The 21,621-nt window shown below is 49.5% G+C and overlaps 1 protein-coding gene across 3 annotated transcripts in view; it reads left to right on the forward strand.

The window, feature by feature from the left end:
• The window catches only part of Dennd3 (DENN domain containing 3), a 60,233-nt gene that overhangs the window by 23,184 nt on the left and 15,428 nt on the right, over nt 1-21,621 (forward strand). For all 3 annotated transcript variants that reach the window (XR_002379836.2, XM_021183344.1, XM_029470055.1), the window contains exons 8-15: nt 1,844-1,965; nt 5,231-5,386; nt 7,222-7,318; nt 8,762-8,865; nt 9,350-9,549; nt 11,738-12,259; nt 19,708-19,967; nt 21,068-21,238. Coding sequence is in view for 2 of the 3 variants with exons in the window: in XM_021183344.1 (XP_021039003.1) it covers nt 1,844-1,965; nt 5,231-5,386; nt 7,222-7,318; nt 8,762-8,865; nt 9,350-9,549; nt 11,738-12,259; nt 19,708-19,967; nt 21,068-21,238 (1,632 nt within the window). In the remaining variant the exon portion in view is untranslated. The remainder of the gene's footprint in view (nt 1-1,843; nt 1,966-5,230; nt 5,387-7,221; nt 7,319-8,761; nt 8,866-9,349; nt 9,550-11,737; nt 12,260-19,707; nt 19,968-21,067; nt 21,239-21,621) is intronic.

The raw sequence follows: 21,621 nt of genomic DNA on the forward strand, positions 1-21,621 counted from the left end.
GAGAGAGAGAGAGAGAGAGAGAGAGAGAGAAAGAAAGAAAGAAAGAATGAATGAATGAATGAATGAATATGGGAGGGGGCCTCGATGTGTAGCTCAGGTTGGCTCAGAACTCACTGTTGAAGCCCAGGTTGGCTTTGAACTTATGATACCCCTGACGTATTCACCATATCCTGCATTTGACTTTGTGTTCTGAGCACTCTGTGTATGGGCAAAAGCAGAGAAGGGGACACACTGGACACCCAGTGCTCCTGGGCTTTCTGGCTCTGCTCTCAGCCTCTTTCAGATTTTTCTTTCCTTCTCACCATTTCCTAGAAACTTAGAAGAAATCCCGCCTCCCAGGCTGTCCCAATTCTCCTCTGTGGGTGGACGGGTGGGCAGGCTTGTATATTCTTGCCAAAGCCAGTGACTCACTGTGGAAAATAACTTAGGAAGAGGCCATTCAGACCTCCCCCAGGGGGTTGTAAGCAGAGAACCTCACCCCAAGTGCCTTATGGACCAGAAAAGATGGGCAGTGCTCTGATGTTTAAAATCGTCTCTCTCTCTTCTTCTTTTTTTTTTTTTTTTCATGTCGCTCATGAAAAGCCGTCTTGTTTGGGCTCTTCAGGCAGGAAGTTTTTTTTTTTTTTTTTCCCTTCCCCAGACATATTTACTTAGCAATTCCGGTCAAGAATCTTGCAGGAAACTAGCTTTGTGATTTATTTGTTCTGGAAGATTCCAAGAGCAGCAGTTTGGGCCTGTTTGATGTTAACAATTCTCATGGATGGGGTTAGCAGGGAAAGAACCTAGGAGCCCCTGGAGCAGTCCAATCAGGTCACCTCTTGCACACACAGCACTGTGTGCCTAACCTGAGGACCCATGTTGGCCTAGTCAGACTTGGGCCCAGAACAAGTTGTGTTTGCACAGGTTACATATGCCACCCAAGGGTGGAGATCAGGGTCAAAGCAGGAGTGGTATCTTCTGAGTGTCCCTGTCTCTCTCTGCAGACTTAAGAGTCTTGGGGTCTAGACCTATGGGCATGCCAAGTACTTGCTGTCCCAGATAAGACTTTAGAAGTCCCCCAGTGTGCATATTTTCGGAAATTCCACCCCTGTATTGAGGTCACTTCGCCTTGTGGTCTGGGTCCTGGGAGGCAGAGCTGTCTGGACAGCAGAGTGATACACTAGGCAGTGAGTGTAGTAGTACACTTGGGGGAGTTCCAGAATGCTCCTTCAAGGCGCCTTGAAGTACTACGTGTAGTGTTTGTCCCAGGGATGACGGAATCTTGACAACCTGCTTGGCTTCTAAACTCAGAGAAGGGCTGTGGTCCACATACAGGTGAACGGCTCTGTTTTCACAAGGAAAGGGATTCTGAGCCCTGGTACAATCCAGACGCTCCTCTAAGACAGTTGAAAGACAAGGCATACTTGGTGAGCTCACTCACAGGGGCTCCTTAGAGCGGTCAAAAATCATAGGAACCCAAAGTAGAATGAAGGATGCCACAGGCCAAAGGGAGGAAGAGACAGTGAATTAACCTGGAGTGGGAACACGGCAGACTCAGAGGTGGGTAGCTATGAAGGTTGTAGAGTAAACAGAACAGATACTGTCGTAAAGCGTGCATTGTGGCCATTTTCTTGCAGTTCAGAGAAGTAAGAGACAGGCACATTGAATCAGATTTACCCATAGCCAGAACTCCCAGCACCCTGTGCTTCTGTGGAGGTTGCATGGAGCAGGATGACCTAACCCTGGCACTGCCTCAGGGACTGCAAGTACATGTGTAGGATTTTCAAGCCGTGTGCCGAGTCGGAGTCTTACATTTTAAAGGTGTGTGCAGACTTGGAGTCTTAGGTTGACCTCTGCCTTCCAGGAAGCTGATGGTTTGGTCCTGATTGACATTGACCACGGGAGTGTCACCTGCTCCAAGTCTTCTGACGACAACATAGACATTCCTGATGTTCCCCTTCTGCTGGCACAGACCTTCATTCAGAGGTAATGTGAAATGGTATGTTTGAGCATGCCTGGGTTCCAAGTCTGTGTTTGCCACTTCCTTAATTTCTCATTGGGATGTATATTTTATGTAGTTAGGATTTGGGCATTGTATTAAATAATTCTCTTCCTCCTCCTCCTCCTCCTCCTCTTCCTTCTTCCCCCCCCTCTCCTTCTTCTTTTTTTAAGACAAGGTCTTACTATGTCGTTCTAGCTGTCCTGAATCTCTCTGTATAGACCAGGCTGGCCTTGAACTCAGAGATCCACCTGTATCTGCCTTCTGAGTGCTGGGATTAACGGCATGAACCACCATGGCTTGGCTCTAGGGGTCGCACCAGGACGTGTGTGTGTGTGTGTGTGTGTGTGTGTGTGTGTGTCAAATGCTCACCTGCTGAGCTACACGTATAAGCTCCCAGCCCTTATATGTGTTTTAGGCAGGGTCTCACTATGTAGTCAAGGCTGGCCTCAAACTCCCAATCTTGCTATTTCTGCCTCTGAGTGCTAAGGTATAGATGTGCTCTCTGGTCCCCTTTGGTCCTCCTGTTGGGGGCCCTGGAACGCTGGGCTGGGAAGCCAGGGCATTGTGTTTGAGCATGTCTGCTGGGCTTTCCTGAGCTCTCATGCAGGCTCTGTGGATATTCCCTTTCCTGGATGGTGCCTGCTAATTATTGGTAAAGTATCTCTAGTCTGAAAATCCAAGCTTTAAAGTACTTCAACATCTGTATTATTTTGAATGCTGACTCTGTGCCAGGAAAAAAATGTTTCATCCAATCTCATGTGACAGGTCACATTCAAAACACAGGTTTATGAGCCAGGCGGTGGTGGCACACACCTTTAACCCCAGCACTCAGGAGGCAGAGGTTAGTGGATCTCTGAGTTCAAGGCCAGCCTGGTCTACAGAGTGATTTCTAGGACAGCTAGGGCTACACAGAGAAACTCTTTGCCTAGAAAAATAAACAAAACAAAACAAAAACCAAAACCGTGGTAAAGTGCCTTCATCTATCTATGTCTTCATATAAATGTCCTTGGTGTTTAGGTTTGGGTCCGGCACTGAGATGTATAGTATATGACGAATATATACATATTCATAGGTGTATAGACTATATGCATATATGTTTAGGTACATGCAGGTATTCAGACTTTCACACCTGAAACACCTCTGCTCTCAAAGCTGGGTTCTTTGCTCTGGGGTGGGGTTAGAACCCAGGGCCTCAGCACATGCTAAGCCACATGAAAGACTCCACAGTCAGGCTGGAGAGATGGGCCAGCAGTTAAGAGCACTGGCTCTCTCCTCTTCCAGAGGACTCAGGGTCAGTCCCCAGCATCCACATGGCAGCTCACAGCTGTCTGTAACTGTGTCAGGGGATCTGACTCCCTCACACGGGCATGCATGCAGGCAAAATACCAGGTAGTGGAAAACATGGGGAGTTCACGGCTGCGGGAGCTACAGTTATAGCCATCTTCCTGCAGCGGCCTGGGGGGTTGGCTCAGGCTTCTGAGTGGATTCCTCTTGATAAGCATGGCAGAGTCATTCCATGCTGGCCTGGCTGTGCTGTTTGCTTTGGCGGAAGAACCTAGCATGGTTGGCATGCTTGCTTTTCAGAACTCAAGTACAGGGGTGTGGGGTTGGGTCCCTGCTGTGGCTGGCAGCCTCCTCCCCCCCCCCCCATGTGCCTGTGGGTGAAGCATCTTACAGAGTTTCAGTCCAGGACCACTGTTTTATAAACCTGACAGATCTATATACTTCTAAGCCCAATCCAGGCCATTGTGGGGGCTCCTTAACTGTCCTAGAAGACAGAGCAACACCTATATACACACATGTTTGGCTGGAGGGACACAGGGTAGGGTTTTTATCTCCCAGAATCCCCTAGAGGTCCTGGGCCACAGTGCTCTTCCTTTTCTTCTGATAAGAAGCTTTCTTCACTGTAGGTCAGGAATAAGGGCCCCTTTTTTGGTAGTGCCGGCTCTGTGTATGTGTATGTGTATGTGTATGTGCATGTGTATATGTATGTGTGTGTGTGTGTGTGTGTGTGTATATATGTGTGTGTGTGTGTGTGTGTGTGTGTGTGTGTGTGTAGGACAAGGTTCTACAGGGAACAGCTTCTTACTCCCAACTGTGCCCAAACAGAAGACCACCACACTGCAGGCAGCACCGCTGTGTTTCATTCAGGGGAGTCCCTGGTGTTCTGTCCCTCCTGTCCCCTGCTCTGTACTCTGCCTGGCGAATGTCAGTTTGGTGTTATGTGCAGTTGCCGTAACCCTGTCACACGGGGAAGGACCTGTGAGGCCTCACTGGTTAGGTCAGCAGGGCTGGGACACTCACCCAGGGCAGCCACACCAACCCGCACCTGCTCCTTTATGGTTCATGTGGTTTTGAATCATGCCGGGCCCTGCAAGCTCACTGTGCTCATGGCAGGGCTGTGGGCACCCAAGAGCATCTCCTCCGCCTTACCCCTAGGGGCCATGTACCTCTCTTCTTACAGAGCAGGGTCAGACTCTGCCTTTTCACGGTCATAGCCTCACCACAGGGAGTCTCCACTGGCCTTGATTATGTCCTGCTCTGTGGCTGGCTTCTCTTTTTTTCTGTTTCCCCCTATTCTGGCGTAAGATCCATGCAGTAGGGCCTCTGCCTGGTCCATACTCACAATCTGTGCCTGACCCACAGTGGGTGCACAAAGAACATTTGTGGAACAGACCTTGTGTTGCTCCTGCCTGTTTTAAATGACAGGCTTGTTTGCTGATGCCCAGGGCCTCCCTTGGGCAGATTTCATGTCCTTGAAATGCTGAGGACTGAGCCTATATCACCAAGCTTTTCTCAAAACATGGGCTTGAATGCTGATAGGAAGGCCTAGGCCTGGGTGGTGGCTTTGGCTTTGGGTGAGTTCCTCTGTGCCTGAGGACCTGCAGATGAGCCAATGGCTGCTCTATGCTAGAGCACTGAGTGGTGGCACTCAGGACCAGAGTGCTTCCGGTCCTGCCTGGGCAAAGGATGTTGCTGGGTCGCTGATGGGGCACTGTTGGGAACTATGGGAACCATGGGAACTCCTGGCAGCCCTGACACAGAAATTTCTTGTGTCCTGGAAGGAGGCCTGCTTGAATCTGAAGCAAGGCCTTCATGTGGTAACATTTGGAATTGGGAATTAACTTTTGTAGCCCTGGGCTCTTAATGCCCTCCCTCACTGATGACGGGCCTCAGAGCATCTTGAACTGTCTACTTGGCCTCTGCCCACGTCACACCAGGTACTCAGCTTCTCCTGCTTTTCCTCAGAGTCCAGAGTCTCCAGCTGCACCCGGATTTGTACCTTGCCCACCTGAGTGCCAGCACAGACTTGAACGAGGGCCGAGCCCGCCGCCGAGCCTGGCAGCAGACTCTCAACTGCAAGATTCAGCACATTACTCTACAGCTGCTCGTTGGCATCTTCAGGTATCACAGATCTGGGAGTGGCTACTGAATTCATTCCCCAGCCTTTCCTCATGACCAGCACAGCAGGGTCTGCTCTGACCTTGCCCAACACCCTCCCAGTCTTCACCATCTCTCTCTCCTATCACTGGATACACTTAAATGGCCATTTCCAAGGTGGCTTCCTGGGAGATGGTGCCTGTGTGCTCTGGCTGAAGGCTCAGGGTCAGTCCAGGGAAGGTGTGTCCCAGAAGTGAAGAGATACTGGGGAGGGTGGGGGGCATAGCCACAGGACTCAGAAACCAGCCAGTGCGCCATCCAAGGGGCTCAGGACAGATGAGTGTGTGCTTTGCTGCCGGGAAGCTCTTTGACATTGCCCACTTCATGGTGTGTGCCTGTGCTGCCTGAGCCCCGGGGCATCGGCTAAGTAGTCAAGTACAGTTTGTGTGTTGAATGTGACACTGTATAGGCGCTGAGTTCTTACTTCCAACAACTCAACCCGCATCGATTAAGGAGTTGTATCACGGCTTGGGGCCTTTTCTTCCTTCCAACTCTTACTTCTGTAGCATCCTGCTCCTCTCTTGCTGCTTGCTTCCTGCATCCACAGAGAAGGAGGCTCTGATGCAGGTTCTGGTCTCTTCTGACGGGTTGTCCACTCAGGGGAGGGGGTTGGCAGAGAGCCATGGCCCTCCCAGTAGTACTCTGATTATTTCCAAACTGAAACTTAAACAGCCTTGTCTTTTTGATGTCTTCACTTACAGAAAGCAAATTGATTAGTAAGAAAATGAAGTGGTATGTCAGAGACAGATTATATTGGTTTTTGTTTGTTGGTTTTTGTTGTTTTTTTTTTTGTTGTTGTTGTTAAAACTGTGGTCCTGGATATGTTTCTTTTTTATTCTTGGGAGGTACATTTTTTTGTAAAAAGATTTATTTATTTATTTATTTATTTTATGTATATGAGCACACTGTTGCTGTCTTCAGACATACCAGATGAACACATCAAATCCAATTACAGATGGTTGTGAGCCACCATATGGTTGCTGGGAATTGAACTCATGACCTCTAGAAGGTCTCTTATGCTCTTAACTGCTGAGCCATCTCTCCAGTCCCAGGGAGACCAATTTTTTTTTTATAACTGAAGCTGAGTTTCATAACTGAGTGTCTTTATTTATTTTTAAGCAAAACAACAACAAAACAGTTTATAACCAAGTATCCTGGTGCAAGCCTGTGATCCCAGAATTTTAGGAGGGAGGCAGAGGTAGGAAGACCCATAGTGCAAGGTGTATCCTCCAAGTTTGAGGCCAGCATGAGCAACATGAGAGACTAGTCACTCTGCCCCACACAAAACAGCTGGAAGAAAAGAAGATTCCAGGCTGTAAGACTCTGTCTCTCTAAGGAAGACACCAGGCACATCCACCCGGCCATACCCTGCAGGCCGTCGAGTATTTATAGCATGCCTCTGTAGCTTGGGGATATTGTAAACTGAGGTCCCATGGGCTGGTGGGACAGGTTATGGAGTGGAGAAGCTTGGCTGAATAGACTTGTGGCTGCATTGTGGGCAGCATTTTCATGCCCTCTACCTCCAAATTGACCTCTGCACCCAGTGGCTTTTGTAGCACAATAGCTGATTGTTGAGTCTTAATTGGCATAAAGAGCTGAGGTCCAAGGAGGCAGTGGCCCTGTCTCCCAGCTTCTTCCTGGTTAGAGAAGTGATGAGGACCACACAGTCCATCCTGATGCTGTCATCCTGGGATGCAGTGAGCTCCGAAGAGTGTGTTGCTCAGCACCATTCTGCTGCTGGACAGCATGACTTTGGGCATTGTGGTGGTTGAGTGCGTGGCCCACCTTCTCTTTGCTAGGGAAGTGAAGAATCACTTGAATTATGAGCACCGTGTCTTCAACAGCGAGGAGTTTCTCAAGACAAGGGCGGCAGGGGACCAGCAGTTTTATAAGCAGGTAAGAGGGGCGGGGCTGGGAGGCTCCACCCACTTATTCCTCCTTGTTGAACCGTTTCTCAAAGGCCTTTCCTGATCTAATCATGTCTTATTGTATTGGTCTTTTCAGAAGTTTTTTTGTTTTTGTTTTTGTTTTTGTTTTTGTTTTTGTCTGATTCCATTGCTACCTCATTTCTAAATTAGCTTTGTAGTATAGTACATTAATTAAGAGACACAGGATAAAGCATGCGGTTTGATGGACTGTGGCACATGTGCCTTCCTGGGTGACCATGTCCTCAGTCAGGGCATCAGGTCCCCTCTCCCTGACTTCAGCCTAGGCAGCCTTTGCTCTATGTGTGAGGAGAACTTGGCCCTGGGAGGGTTCCTTGCCATTGCCTTGCTAGTCTGAGAGCACCGGTTCTTTCTCTCAGAGACGGACCTTAGCTGTGTCTTGGCAGCTTCCTGACATTAGCCTAGGTTTGTGGGGGAGCCCTCTGTTTCTGCCCAACCCTTAGTGACTGGTTTGTCCAGTGTACAGAGCACAGGGGTCTTTGATCTGGCAGGCAGCCCTGTGCCCCCCCCCCCATGGGTCTGTTGTGACATATTTAAGGTGGGAAGAGCTGCCTGCCTCCAGGGTACAGCCCAGCCACTGGGTTAACTGGTATGACTCCCTCATGGCGCTTAAGTATGCCTCTCTTCTCCTTTTCTGCCCTGTGACCCTCCTGGTGTCCTCTGCTTTCTTATAGTAACCCAGGTCGGTTTGTGGACCCACTATCCGGGACAGGGCTCTCCATGCCAGCGCTGGGTTCTCTAGCTATTCAGACTGTTCCCTTCAACCTTTGTGTGGCCTATTTCTCTTTTGCATCTTCCTGCCTTTGCATACCTGGCTTGGGTATTCCTGGAACCCCACCTTGTGCATCTGGGTACCTTTTACCTCCTCTTCCTGCCTTTGTTGGGAGGAACCTGTAGTCCGAGAGCTTGCTTGCCTGTCAAAGCAGACAGAGCTAGTCTGGGCGCTGTAGAGTGTGCAGAGGTTCCTGGGATGCGGGGCACATATACCACAAGCACAGCTGGCCTAGTGGCCAGGCGACCTGGGCTTTTTTAGCTTTCGTGTTTTTTCAGGTGCAGGTCAGGAATCTCTGAGTCCATACGAACCAATTGCAAGCCTAGAGAGCTGGCTCAATGGCTAAGATTGTATTCAGTTTCTAGCACCTACCCTGAGCCCATAATCTCAGATATGGGGGATCTGACTCCTCTGGCCTCTGCAGGCACCTGCATATATTCACAGACACATTACTAAAAATAATAAAAATAAAAATGCATCCATTGTGAAGTTTCCTGTTTGTGCAGACTCCTGCCCAGTGGAGCCGGTGGGGGAGAGGCCATGCCTCAGTGGGGCTGCTGTTGGCTTTGGATGGAGGCCGGAGGACCATGAGCGCAGCATGACAGCCTTTCTCACATGCAGGTTTTGGACACCTACATGTTCCACTCCTTTCTGAAGGCCCGGCTCAACGGCAGGATGGATGCCTTTGCTCGGATGGACCTCAACACTCAGTCTGAGGAGGACAGGTGCCTAGCTCTGTTCGAGGTCCTCTTTGGGGGACTGAGGGTTCATATGTCCATTTCATTTGGACATACAAATGATCAATTCAGTGGGCTATTGAGCAGTTCACTAGGAACCTCCAAAGGTGCATCCTCTGTGTGTCCCCATTGCGTGCAGGCAGGCTTTGTGTGCCTGGCAGAGCATCCTGCCACACCCTGATCTCTGTCCGTCTTCACTTCCTTCCCATGTTCCCCACTCACCGGCCTATTTTTTTTCCCCTATGTTTTCCTGATTTCTCGTGTGCATCACCCACGGCCATGCCCTGTCCATCTCTGGGACTGTGGGCTGAGAACCTCTGTCCTTTCCCCCTGAGCTACTTGAGGCTGGACTTAGTGACAGGTTCTTACCCGTGCATGCCTCTCACCCTGCTCATTGCTCTGGGTGCCATAGGGAGTAGAGGCTCACGCTTACATCTTTGTGCCCATGAAGTGAACTCTTGCTTTTCCCTAGGATAGACAGGATGCTGATAAGTCCAAGGAGACCTACTGTGGAGAAGATGGCCTCTAGGAAGGCCTCACCCCTGCACATCACCCACAGGCGCATGGTGGTCAGCATGCCCAACCTGCAGGACATCTCCCTGCCCGAGCTGCCGCCCAGGAACTCATCGCTTCGGATAATGGACACCTCAAACTGCAGAAGCAGCAGTCCAGGTGAGGTGCTACACTCCTGCATCTATTCCCCCAGTGTTGCAGCTTAGAGATCATAGCCTGCTTCTGAGGGAGGGAATGTACTTAAGAATATAAACTATTTTGGCCAGGCATGGTGGTAAATGCCTGTTATCTTAGCAGCTCAGGGGTCTGGGGCAGGATTGGTGCTTGTGAGTTCGGGGCCAGCCGGGGTTTCAAGCTACCCTGTGTGAATGTGGTCATAGTGAGACTGAGTTCGTGCCTCCATAAAAACAAGGGGAAAAAAAATCCAAAAAACTGGTTTTTAAAAACTATTTTGGGGCTGGTGAGATGGCTCAGTGGGTAAGAGCACCCGACTGCTCTTCCGAAGGTCCAGAGTTCAAATCCCAGCAACCACATGGTGGCTCACAACCATCCGTAACGAGATCTGGCGCCCTCTTCTGGAGTGTCTGAAGACAGCTACAGTGTACTTAAAAAAAAAAAAAAAAAAAAAAAAAAAAAAAAAAAAAAAAAAACTATTTTGTGTCTCTGCCCCCACCACTGTGTGGGTGATAGATAAAATGCATGTCTGTATTTACAGATGTGTGATGGGATGCCCCTGGTTGGTCCCAGTCCCTTCCTAAAGGTTGCTGTTAGCTAGTTACAAGCTATCATTGTATTTCTGCAAAAACTTCTCAAGGCTCATCCTGTTCTGTGTGACATCATAGGCGTCTACTGTGTGTCCCACGGAGTCCTTACTGGGTAGGGAAGATTGTTGGGTGCTGTGCATGGCCTTGCAGCTGCTGGTCTTAGCTCGGGCTGTCTGTCTGAAAAGACAGTATGGAAATGACAAAGTCTCAAAGCTCAGAGCAGTAGGAGGAGGTGTGAGCCCCTTGGCAGCCACTTCCTGAGTGTCTGACCTCAGACAGACCAGTTCCTTTTCTGGGCTTGGCAGGTGTGTGCACACTCACTCTGGGACACAACCTGCCTGCCTTTTCTATGTTCATCTGAGCTCTCTGACCATTGCGGGCTCCACCTTCCTCCAGCCTCCATAGCCAAAGGACCACCTCTCGCATGGGTGTGGATGCAGCGGCTGCCTCTGGTCCCCTATTCCAAGGAAGCTTTTAGGAGGAGAGGGACTTCAACTCTTGGTCAGTGTTTAGTCCCCAGGGGGCTTCAGAGCATGCTTCAGAATGCCTGTGGCACTTAGCTCCGGTCTCTTTAGTCCTGACCTTTCGGATCTTTGCAGTGGGAGTACTGGGCTACCACTGCCCAGGCCACTGTTAAGGTGACAAATGCTTCTAAAGGCTGGGCCCTACTTGGCAGGCATATCTTGGCTTTGGTTATCAGCTTAATCTTCAAGGGCCCAGTCCTAGCATTTTTACTTAATATTCATAGTTTTAAAAACATAATTGTCCCATGGAGAATAGTTACTGCCCCTCTGGGAACAAATGGACTCTTCTTTACCTCTGGGGTATTGGGAATGCCCTGGAAGGGGCATGTGGGTGTTGCAGGAAATAGTAATAATTAAAAAATGAGCTGCATGCACCAGCAACTCTCTTACCGGTGGGCTGGCTGGCCCTGCAGTAGCAGGCAATGGTCGACTTGTTTTATCTCAAGGAGACTCTCTGGCCTGGAGCTCCTGGAACATCTCCACCCAGCTTGCTAAGTTCCTCCTGGTGGGTTGCTACCACACCAACCCCAGGCTTCAAATCCTCCATGACCTTTGTGGTGCACATCAGGCAAACTCACGTTTTGCCATCATACCTTTCTCTCTTGAACCCAGACGAGCCACCGCTGTGAAGAAGGACACAACACAAACTTAGTTCTGAAACAACAGTAACTCAATCACTAGGCACAACAGCTAAAATCCTAACTTGTCAGCCTTATTAAATCTAAATCCTCCAGTGGCAAATCCTGACAGATCCACCATTGGAACCCAGAGATGCTGTAATTACATCTTGTCCTCACTTTGTGCCTGTCCTAAACACCTAACTCTCTCCTGTTTCCTCTCTTCCTCTGTCCAACTCGGAAGTCCCGCCTACTTGCCCAGTGATTGGCTCCTTTATTCCTTAGGGAATTGGTTCACAAGAACAGTACCAGGCCCATCCACAACACGTGGGTTCTTGTCCAAGACACACAAAGCTGCCCTCAACAGTGTTATGGGTGCCTCTCTGCCTTTTCCAGGACCATGCTAATTACATGCATTTTTCCTTGTTTGTTTGGTTTTTAGTTCTCAAAGTGACCCCTAAGTCAACGTCTATGTTCAAGATCCCTGATATCCACTTCCCACTGGAGAGCCAGTGTGTTCAGGCTTACTATACAGACTTTATCACTCTCCTGAGCAAGACCATGGCGCTGTTGGGTCCTGGCGACTCTCTGCTCCTAGCGAGGTACTTCTACCTGCGTGGTCTTCTCCATCTGATGCAGGGACAACTGCTGAGTGCCCTCTTGGATTTCCAGAACCTGTATAAGACCGACATAGGGATCTTCCCGGCTGATCTGGTCAAGAGAACGGTGGAATCCATGTCGGCCTCTGAGCGGGCCCAGGCGGAGCGGACGCCTGAGCTCAGGCGGCTCATCACAGAGGTCTTTGATAAGCACGGCGAGGCCCCCAAGGCAGATGACGCCGTGAAGAACTTCGAACTGCCCAAGAAGCACATGCAACTCAATGACTTTGTGAAGCGAGTCCAGGAGTCGGGGATCGTGAAGGACGCCATCATTATCCACCGTCTGTTTGATGCACTGACCTTCGGTAAGAGGGCCCCACAGCATCTCTGGGTACCAGTGTCCTCCAGGTCTGCAGGTCTATAGCTGTAATTCAACCTCCTAAAGATTCAAGGTATAAAAACGATCTGTGTCCTCACTGAACATGGACACTGAACATGGACAGGCTTTTTTTTTTTTCCTTGTCACTGCTCCCTAAGGCCCGGCTGCTTAAATTCGTACTCATAACCATTTTCACCCGAGAGATTCCCAGAGAAAGTGCAAATATGTGCAAAGCAAACACTGACTGATACTAAATCACAAGGACGTGTATTTCTAATTATATTGTATACAATATGATATTAACATTGGTTGGAGAGAGAAGCAGGACTGGGATGTAGTGCCTGTCTAGTGTGCTTGAAGCCCTGGGTCCAACTCCAGCACCTACAATAAACTAGGCATGGTGGCGCACGACTATAATCCTAGCACGAGAGAGGGGAGATGGGAGCGTCAGAGGGTCAAGGATACTTGGTTACATAACAAGTTTGAGAACAGCCTGGGCTGTGTGAAGCTGTCTTAAAACTTTGTATTTTAGGGGGCTGGAGAGGTGGCTCAGCAGTTAAGCGCACTGACTGTTCTTCCAGAAGTCCTGAGCCATCATGTGGTGGCTCACAACCATCTATACAGGGATCTGATGCCTCCTTCTGGCCTGTGGGTGTATATGCAGCAGAGCATTCATATATAAAATAAATTAAAGAACATAGAAAAAAATCTATTAAAAAAAAACAGATGAAAGCAAATATCCCACATAAGGAGATGAATGTACTTATTTATTTTCACAACGAAAGTTAAATATTTTATTTTTATTTATTCTTAATGTATGTGCATTGGTGTTCTGCCTGCATGTATGTTTGTGTGAGGGTATTGAATCCCCTGGAATTGGAGTTACAGACATTTATGAGCTGCCATGTGATTGCTCATGTTGGAATTGAACCCGGGACCTCTGGAAGAGCAGCCAGTGCTCTTAATTGCTGAGCCATCTCTTCAGTTCCCCCAACCGCCCCCCCCACACCTCTGTTTTTGATACAGAGTCTTGCTGTATACCTCTAGCTGTCCTGGAACTGACCAGGTTGACCAGGTTGCCCTCAAACTCACAGAGATCAGCCTGCTGCTGCCTCTTAAGTCGTGGGATTAAAGGCATTCATACTCATACCTGGCCAAAAGTTAAACAGGGGGACATTGTGCCTCATATCTGCAATCTTGGCACCTGGAAATTGGAGGTAGGAGGAACTGTGAGTTCAAGGCCAGGCTAGACTACATAGTGGGTTTTAAGTCAGTCTGGGCTACAGAGTGAGATTGTCTTAAAAGAAAAAGAAAAAATTCTTGTAAAATCTTGACCAAATATTTGATTCTGCAGGGCATAGCCCATCTTCGGGGTTTTTCCAAGTTGCTATTTTGATTTCGTAATTGTCAATGCTTAGAATTCCACTTTGCATTAATACTTCATAAAAATGGTAGCTGTCTGAATGTTTAGTTTCAGAAATTATCTGAAATACCATCCTAATTCAAAGCCAAAATTCCCATAATGGTTTTCTTTAAATCAGCAACTCAAATTTAAGTCAGCGACTCAAGCTTAAAAAGCAATTTTGAGGTAAAATATTCTAAGATGGTGCAATGCAAAGATATACTAATTTGCTATTTACATGCTGAGTAACGACAGTAAGAAGATATTAGAAGTCTCTTTTTTTTTTTCCCCTGTAATGAAACCAGTATGTGTCTGTAAGAGCAGAAAACTCCGTACGTTAAAGACACTATCACTCGACACTATCACTCACAACACCCAGTAACTTCAAGTCCAAGTCAACGTCTTAGGCAGCTTTTGCTGGTGTTTATGTGGCCGGATGATATGCGCAGCCAAAGTGCACACGTGTTCAGAGTGAGGTTGCATGATGCAGATGGCTGACTTACACATGAGGCTAGCTGCCTCTGCAGAGTCATCTCACCCGGTGCTCACCCGGTGACTACACAGCTATGGCTCAGCTAAAGCACTCACGCATGCCCAGAAGCACAGAGGCAGCGTGCCAGGTGCCCGGGGAACCCACCTGACTAAGAAGGCTTTCCCTTCACCACGAGGCCCTTGTTCCTTGGGTTTGGCTTTGCTCTGTGTCCCCAGTGAAGCACTGTCCCCAACCCAGGCTCCGCTTTCTGTTCTGCTTAAAACCTCTGATGACAGATGCCCCCCGCCCCCGACCCCCAACAACATGCAGCAATGACTCACGGATCGTGTCCTGCCATCTGTGGAAGTTTGCGATCCTAATTTATTTCTCACTGAACCATGTTACCTGCACCGACACAGGCATCTGTTCTGTCTGCTGGCCATGGGGAGGAAGCCCAGCTCATCTATTGTCTTTTAACTGGGAGGGTCCTGGCACCTGTCCCTAGGGTCTGTGTAAGCTGGTTCCTCAGCTTAGAGCCAGGAGCTTGGTTGAGCTGAGTGCCAGCACCCTGACTGAGTGCCGCCCACTGCCTGGCAGAGCCTGCCTCATTGCCCCAGTGGTCTGCCTGTCCCATGTGAGCTAACACCGCCTGGCTTGTGTCCTCACTCATCTGATCCCATGCGGGCACTTGAATTTTGCATTCACCGGACTCTGCTGGCCACTCAGGTTTAGTCACCTGTCCATTAAGTTCGCCATCTGTAGATAGAAAATATCTGGAGAATGAATGTGCTTTCCGCTGAGCATGTGTGATGTTTTTCTTGTCATCATTCCCCAAGCTGTAAACTTGAACTTCCATGATGTTGGGCACATGACCCTGAAAGGGCTTAGAGCCCACAGGAGGGGTGTGCAGTTTCCTGTTAACACCATGTCACTTATAGAAGAGACTTGATATCTGCATATCCGGAGGAATAACTGTTTTGGGAGAGACAGGGATGATGGGCTACCTGTCACTAGCCAGGTTCAGTAGAATGCATACTTCTCAGGCCTCTGTGGGATAGCCTGCACTGCCTGGGGTCAGGAGGTGTGGACAGCTATGCGTGTGCTACTGTGTGAAGGGAGACAAGGCATTCACAGAAAGACCCTGAGGGGCCTACGGGCACACTTTTCCTCTTCCCAATGTGTGACCTCATAAGGATGTGAAGACTCTAAGGGTCCCCTGTCCTCCAGGGGCCCTCTGTGCAATGGCCTGAAAGGAGTGACTCAGACTCATATGGTTATCATTCTCCTGTGGCACCATGCTGAGCATGTCTGGTGGCCCCTCTGCTCGTCCTCAGCCCTGGTATGGCCTGGTCACCTAATTACTCAATGGCTGGTGGACCCTGGTGTAGGAAGAAAACCTGCCTTTCAGTGCCTTTCTTCCTCCTCTGTATGTGGTGGCATTTGACATCACCCCCTAGGTGCCTGAGAACCTGGGAAGTGAGTTGCAGCCCGGCGTCTGTTGTTCTGTAGTTGTGGACTTGGCCAATGAGCTATCAGTGGCCTTCAGTTATGTGGTTCCTTAAGTGGGAAAGTGCCCTGGGAAGGGGCAGGACCCCACTGTCACTGCTATGCGTGTTTTAGTTAAGTGGAGTGGCCACGCTGAAAGTAAAACTTGGCAAAGCTGAGTGTTCCCATCTGTCTTAATTAGGGTTTTACTGCTGTGAGCAGACACCATGACCAAGGCAACTCTTATAAGGACAACATTTAATCGGGGCTGGCTTACAGGTCCAGAGGTTCAGACTATTATCATAAGGTGGGAGCAGAAGACTGACTTCTAGGCAGCTAGGGTAATGTCTTAAAGCCCACACCCACAGTTGACACACCTACTCTAACAAGGCCACACCTCCTAATACCGCCACTCCCTGGGCCAAGCATATTCAAACCACCACCCCATCTTAGAGTGAACTCGGTGAGATCCAAGTGTACACAGGAGGCCTGGGGCATAGCTCAGCAGAGAGCTTCGAGACTGGTAGAGGCTAGGCCCAGCCAGTTTCACAGACCAAAGACCATCGGAATGGTTAACTAAGAAGTAGAGATTATATCATTTTGTCTCCAGACATGTGCTTTTGATTTTTCATTACATGTCTGGGGTTACAAGTTGAGTCACAATTAAAAAGTACAAATAGAACAGATTTCATTTTCATTATCGGCCTATAACTTCAAAGGATCTAAAGAATGCCTCCACCAAAGCAAGCAGGTTTATATAAGACAGTCTGCTTTTAGGCTGGCGGCATTTGCAGTTTTAAAGCACTCTAGGCAAAATATCTGAACCGGTCGTTTTATGAACAGCAAATCCTAACTCCTCTTACTCTCTCATTTCATCTATGCTATAACATAGGAAAAGTTATTTTAATCTATTTACTAAATTCTATTCCCCCAGGGCTGTACCCTCTATGACCCCTGTCCTTAAACCACATTTTCAGAGAGCTCTAAGCATACAGTAAACAGAGGCCTTGCATCTGTAACCAATTCTCCTGGCTAGTGGGAGTTTGTCAACTGTTTCTGAGTTTACCTGTTCCAATTATACTGCCTGAATATGTTTAGGGGCAGATAGACACCCCAAGAAGAGTCCGGGAATAATGGCCTCCTTTAGTGTTTATTGTGACCTCTAGGGCATACAGAAGGCTTCCAAATAGGAGCAGATGCTTCTATTTCCCTAAAAGCAGAAGGGACAGTAAGTTTAGGACATTCCTCAAAAGAGTCAGATATAATTTTCTCGGGAAAAGACGCAAAATGAATCATAACACAGAAAGTCCCCACGCATGCAACATGCAGAGACCAAAACTTAAAAGCGAGAGACAGACAGACAGACAGGCAGCGGTCACAGCATTCGGCTCAGCTTTGCTGGAACCGTGTCATACAGTTGCGCTGGCTTCACGACTTTTGCCATCTCCAAGAGACATGGCTGTGCCACAAGACCCTGGGTTCAATATCCAGTGTCCCAGTCCCATCCAAAAGAATATAATTTTAGTATTTAAAATGCTCATACACATTTGTTCATGTGAAGCCCAGTGCTGATGAGAATACACATTCTGCACTGCAGCTCACAAGGACTGGCCGTTCACTCCCTGTGCCACCTTCAGTGTCTGTAGCTGGCTCTCATGGGGATGCTGCCTGGAGGCTGCTGGGATGCGCCGGGGCTGGGCTGTGGAGGGAGGTGGGTGACAAAGTGGAGATCCACAGGAGTGGGCATCCTGTCTGTGGGTGTGGCCATTATGCACCTGCAGACTATTGCAGGTTGTCAGACAAACTGAGCATGCGTGTGACCATGTGCGGACATAGTGGCTGTGGGTGTGCACAGGGCTGGGGAAGTACCGTCCTGGCAGTGTTGTGGCATCCATGGCTAGCTGGTGTGCTGGCTGCAGATGGGAGAGGGCTGCCTTCCATCTAATGGGCTGTCCCTAGTCTTGTTGCTCCCATTGTGCATGTCCAGAGCACAGGAGCCCCTCACCTCCAAGGACAGGCAGGCCACTTGTCTATAAGAGGACATTTTGGGTTGTGCGTGCAAAGGCCTTACTGTGTGCAGCCCTGTTGACTGCTGTGGTGTGGGTGCTCAGAGGGTCTGTCCTCAGGGACGCACACGAAGGGTCCTTGGCTCTTTCACTCTCTCGGGCACTGGCGTGGTCTCGCCTTCCCTGTTCTGTTTGTTGGGCTCTTCCTGCACCACACGTAACTGAAAGACCTCTCATGTGATGTCTGATGGGGCGTAATGTGTGCTGATGGTTCGTTCCAGCTCTGTCAGTCTGCACCCTGGGGCCCCAGTAGGCTGTTTGTAAGGTAGCAGAGGAGGTCTCCAGCTGGGGATGCCTATCGAGCTGTCAATCACCTCAATGGACTCCTTGTTCAGTGTAAAAGGATGCAGAGGCTTGTCCCATGCATGGGGTCACCCCATTCCCTGTTATTTGTCTTCCTTAGTCACTTGTGTTAAACATTATACAGGTGAGTGCTGTATCCCTGCCCCAGGTGAGATTTACTTTCTCATTGGATGGATCCAGTGACATCAAAGCTTACATGGGGCTTGGGGTGTAGCTCAGTGGAAGAATATTTGCCTAGCATGGGCAAGGTCCTGGGTTCACCCCCCAATCTCTGCAAAACAAGAGAAGAAAATTTAAAATACATATTGTTCAACTACTTTGACTAGTAAAGCATAAAGAAAAAGAATTAGAAATGGCGCCACCTGGTGGACATTCCCATGCATGCATTCTGGTACTACCTAACTGATGATAGATCTTCCTTGTTGGACCACCTTCCTGTGGCCCCCAGCTGCATTTGTTATTTGGAAATTTCCTTATCCTTTTGGAACCTCTCACATCCTCCACAGCCCGCACATGGCTGTAAGCTTACCCATCACACAGTGGCAGCAAAACAGATGTACCAGGCAATTGTCACCATGACACTGTTACCACGCAGGCACGATGATGTGAACCCAGTGGGACTTTGTCCACCTCAGACCTGGGCCTCTGAAGGCTGGGCACAGGGAGGCTGGGCCTGGGGAGACGCACAGGTTCTGTGTAAGCAGGAACCAGCTGGCAGCGGGCAGGGTCTGTTCTTCCTCCTTCAGTTTCCTAGTTTGTACACAAGCCAGATAGGGGCTTCAAGGACGTGCTGGAGTTCTCTGTGAACCACACAGGTTGGGTGTTGGCAGATGCAGGTAGTTGAATTCACTGGTGCCCTGAGGGAGGTATGTAATGCAGCCAGAATAGCCTGCACTGTCAGGGAAGGCCGTGTATGGCGCTGTTTGCCTTTGTGTTGAGGGCAAGAGGAGAGCTTTTGTGGTATGATAGTTAGGATGAGCACATAACAACATGGCCTGCTGGGGAAGTGCTTGGTATGGCTGGGGTAGGATGTGAAAGGAAAGAGTGGACAGTCTGAGGGAACTTGAGGTCTTATGTGGCGGAACAGTCCAGAAAGGTTTGAATGAGGAGCAGGAAGGTTCACTTATGCTTTAAAAAGCAATTGTGGGGACTGCGAAAAAAAACCAGAGGCAGAGATGGCAGCAGAGAGGAGCATGGCCTACGCAGGAGCGAGGGCTTGAGACACACCAGAGCAACAGACAGGCTCCGGACGCATAAGCCAGGCGGGGGTAGGCGTGCAAAGTGAGCAGTTGGCAGGTGTCAGAAGCTGAGTGCAGGTGAGGGCTCTGGCCCAGAAGAAAGGAGCTTAAGACCAGAGGGAGGCTCTAAGCCAGGCACGGGGGAGCAGGACCTCAGAATACAGCAGGAACAGAGAATTGGCGCTCAGTGCGTGTCAGGCCAGCCTCAGAAACTGCTCAACTTTGCCTCAAAACAGTGTCCTTGTTGCAATTACTGTGACGACCTGTAGTAGGTCAGATTGCCCTCCCTCTGAGGGCTAGAAGGGACAGATGACCTCTACCTAAACCTTCTGCCCCACAAGCTGGGACAGCCAAAGGCCCTCCATCCATCCACAGAGTCCTGGGCACTGGTGCCACCTGCTGCCTGGCTTGGGTAGTGCCTGCTTAAAGTCCCTGGTGCTGATGATAAAGTTTCCTCGTTAAACTCAGGACATGAGAAGCAGATTGACCCTGAGACCTTCCGAGACTTTTACACCTGCTGGAAGGAGACTGAGGCAGAGGCACAGGAGGTCAGCCTGCCCGCGCTGCTCATGGAGCACCTGGATAAGAACGAGTGCGTCTACAAGCTGTCGAGCTCTGTGAAGACCAACCGAGGCGTGGGCAAGATCGCCATGACCCAGAAGCGCCTGTTCTTGCTTACCGAGGGGCGGCCCGGCTATGTGGAGATTGCCACCTTCAGGAACATAGAGGTGAGACGGTCCTGGCGCCAGATGCAGCAGGTCCCCAGGCTGCCGGGTGTCCTCTGGCACCTTCTGCACAATGGGCCTTTTGTGGCCCAGCTTGCTCAGCTCATATTATACACACACTCTCTCTCTCTCTCTCTCTCTCTCTCTCTCTCTCTCTCTCTCTTTGAGACAGGATGCTGATACCCAGCCTGGCTTTGAGTTTGCAGTCTTCCTGCCTCGGCCTCCTGAACATTGGGGTTATAGGTATGTGCTGTCATGCTTGGCCATATTCATTTTTTTAAATTTAAATTAAAAAAATTATATATATGAGTACACTGTAGCTGTCTTCAGATCCACCAGAAGAGGGCATCAGATCCCATTACAGATGGTTGTGAGCCACCATGTGGTTGCTAGGAATTGAACTCAGACCTCTGGAAGAGCAGCCGGTGCTCTTAACTGCTGAGCCATCTCTCCAGCCCCCTTGGCCACATTTATTTATTTATTTGAGACAAAGTCTCTCTATGTCATCTTGATTGTCCTGGAACTATGCAGAGCTCATGAGAGATCTGCCTGCTTCCTCCTTGGAGTGCTGGGATTAAAGGCACGTGCCTAGCCACATTACATTCTTCCAAAGGAGGAGGTCTGAGTCAGGTGTATTGGTGTGTGTATGTAATCCTGGCACTTAGGAGTCAGAGGCAGGAGGATTGTTGCAAATTTGAGGCCAGTGTGGTTAACAGGAAAAAAAAAAACAAACCCAAAAAGCTGGTCTGAATTGGGACCGGCTGATCTTATTTTGTGTCTTATAGTTATATTTACTGTCCCAAACTTGAAGCGCAGGGGAGTAGAGCTGGGGCTGCCAAGTGTCCTCAGTCTGAGTGGTCACAGCAGAGAGATGGACCGAGACCAGTGACCACTGGATTGCCACACAAGGCCTACAGCTGTAGTCCCTGCCTGACTTGCCAGCTGGCTCCAAAAGTCCTCAGGGAACAGTAAAAGGTTGTAACAGGCACTCATGCCCGGCATTGTGGCCAAACTCACCCTGTGTGGTGGCTTCAGGCCACTTGTTCTGTCCGCCATCAACCCAAGCATCCTCCCTGAGGTCTCATGTTGTCCTTGTCCCGCAGGAAGTCAGAAACAGCACTGTGGCATTTCTCCTCCTGAGGATACCCACCTTAAAGATCAAGACGGTGGCCAAGAAGGAAGTCTTCGAGGCCAATCTCAAGTCGGAGTGTGACCTCTGGCACCTCATGGTGAAGGAGATGTGGGCCGGAAAGCAGCTGGCAGATGACCATAAGGTCTGTCTGAGGTGGGGGAGGTCCTGTGGGCATGGGTGGCACCAGGTTCTGAAGGGGGCATCCAGAGCTTGCAGCACTTGGAAGGGAGAATTATGCTGTCTGCAGGGACACAGAGGCTGTTGTCCTGAGACCTGAGACCATGTGGCCTTTGGGGTATGAGAGGACATATGGGCTTCATTCAGTGCCCCTCTGTGTACACTCAGTTCTGGTGTCTTCCCAGTGAATGGGGGTAGGGTTGTTTAAATGGGGAGGAAACCATGTGTCAAACAAGCCAGGTGTGGTGGCATGTACCTACCTCCTATCCCAGGACTCAGGAGGCTAAGCTGGGAGGGTCTGGAGTTGGAGGCTAGCCTGGACCTTAGAGCAAGACCACGTCTCAAACA

The sequence above is a fragment of the Mus caroli genome, chromosome 15 (assembly GCF_900094665.2).
Source record: "Mus caroli chromosome 15, CAROLI_EIJ_v1.1, whole genome shotgun sequence".
NCBI classification, from domain to species: Eukaryota; Metazoa; Chordata; class Mammalia; order Rodentia; family Muridae; genus Mus; species Mus caroli.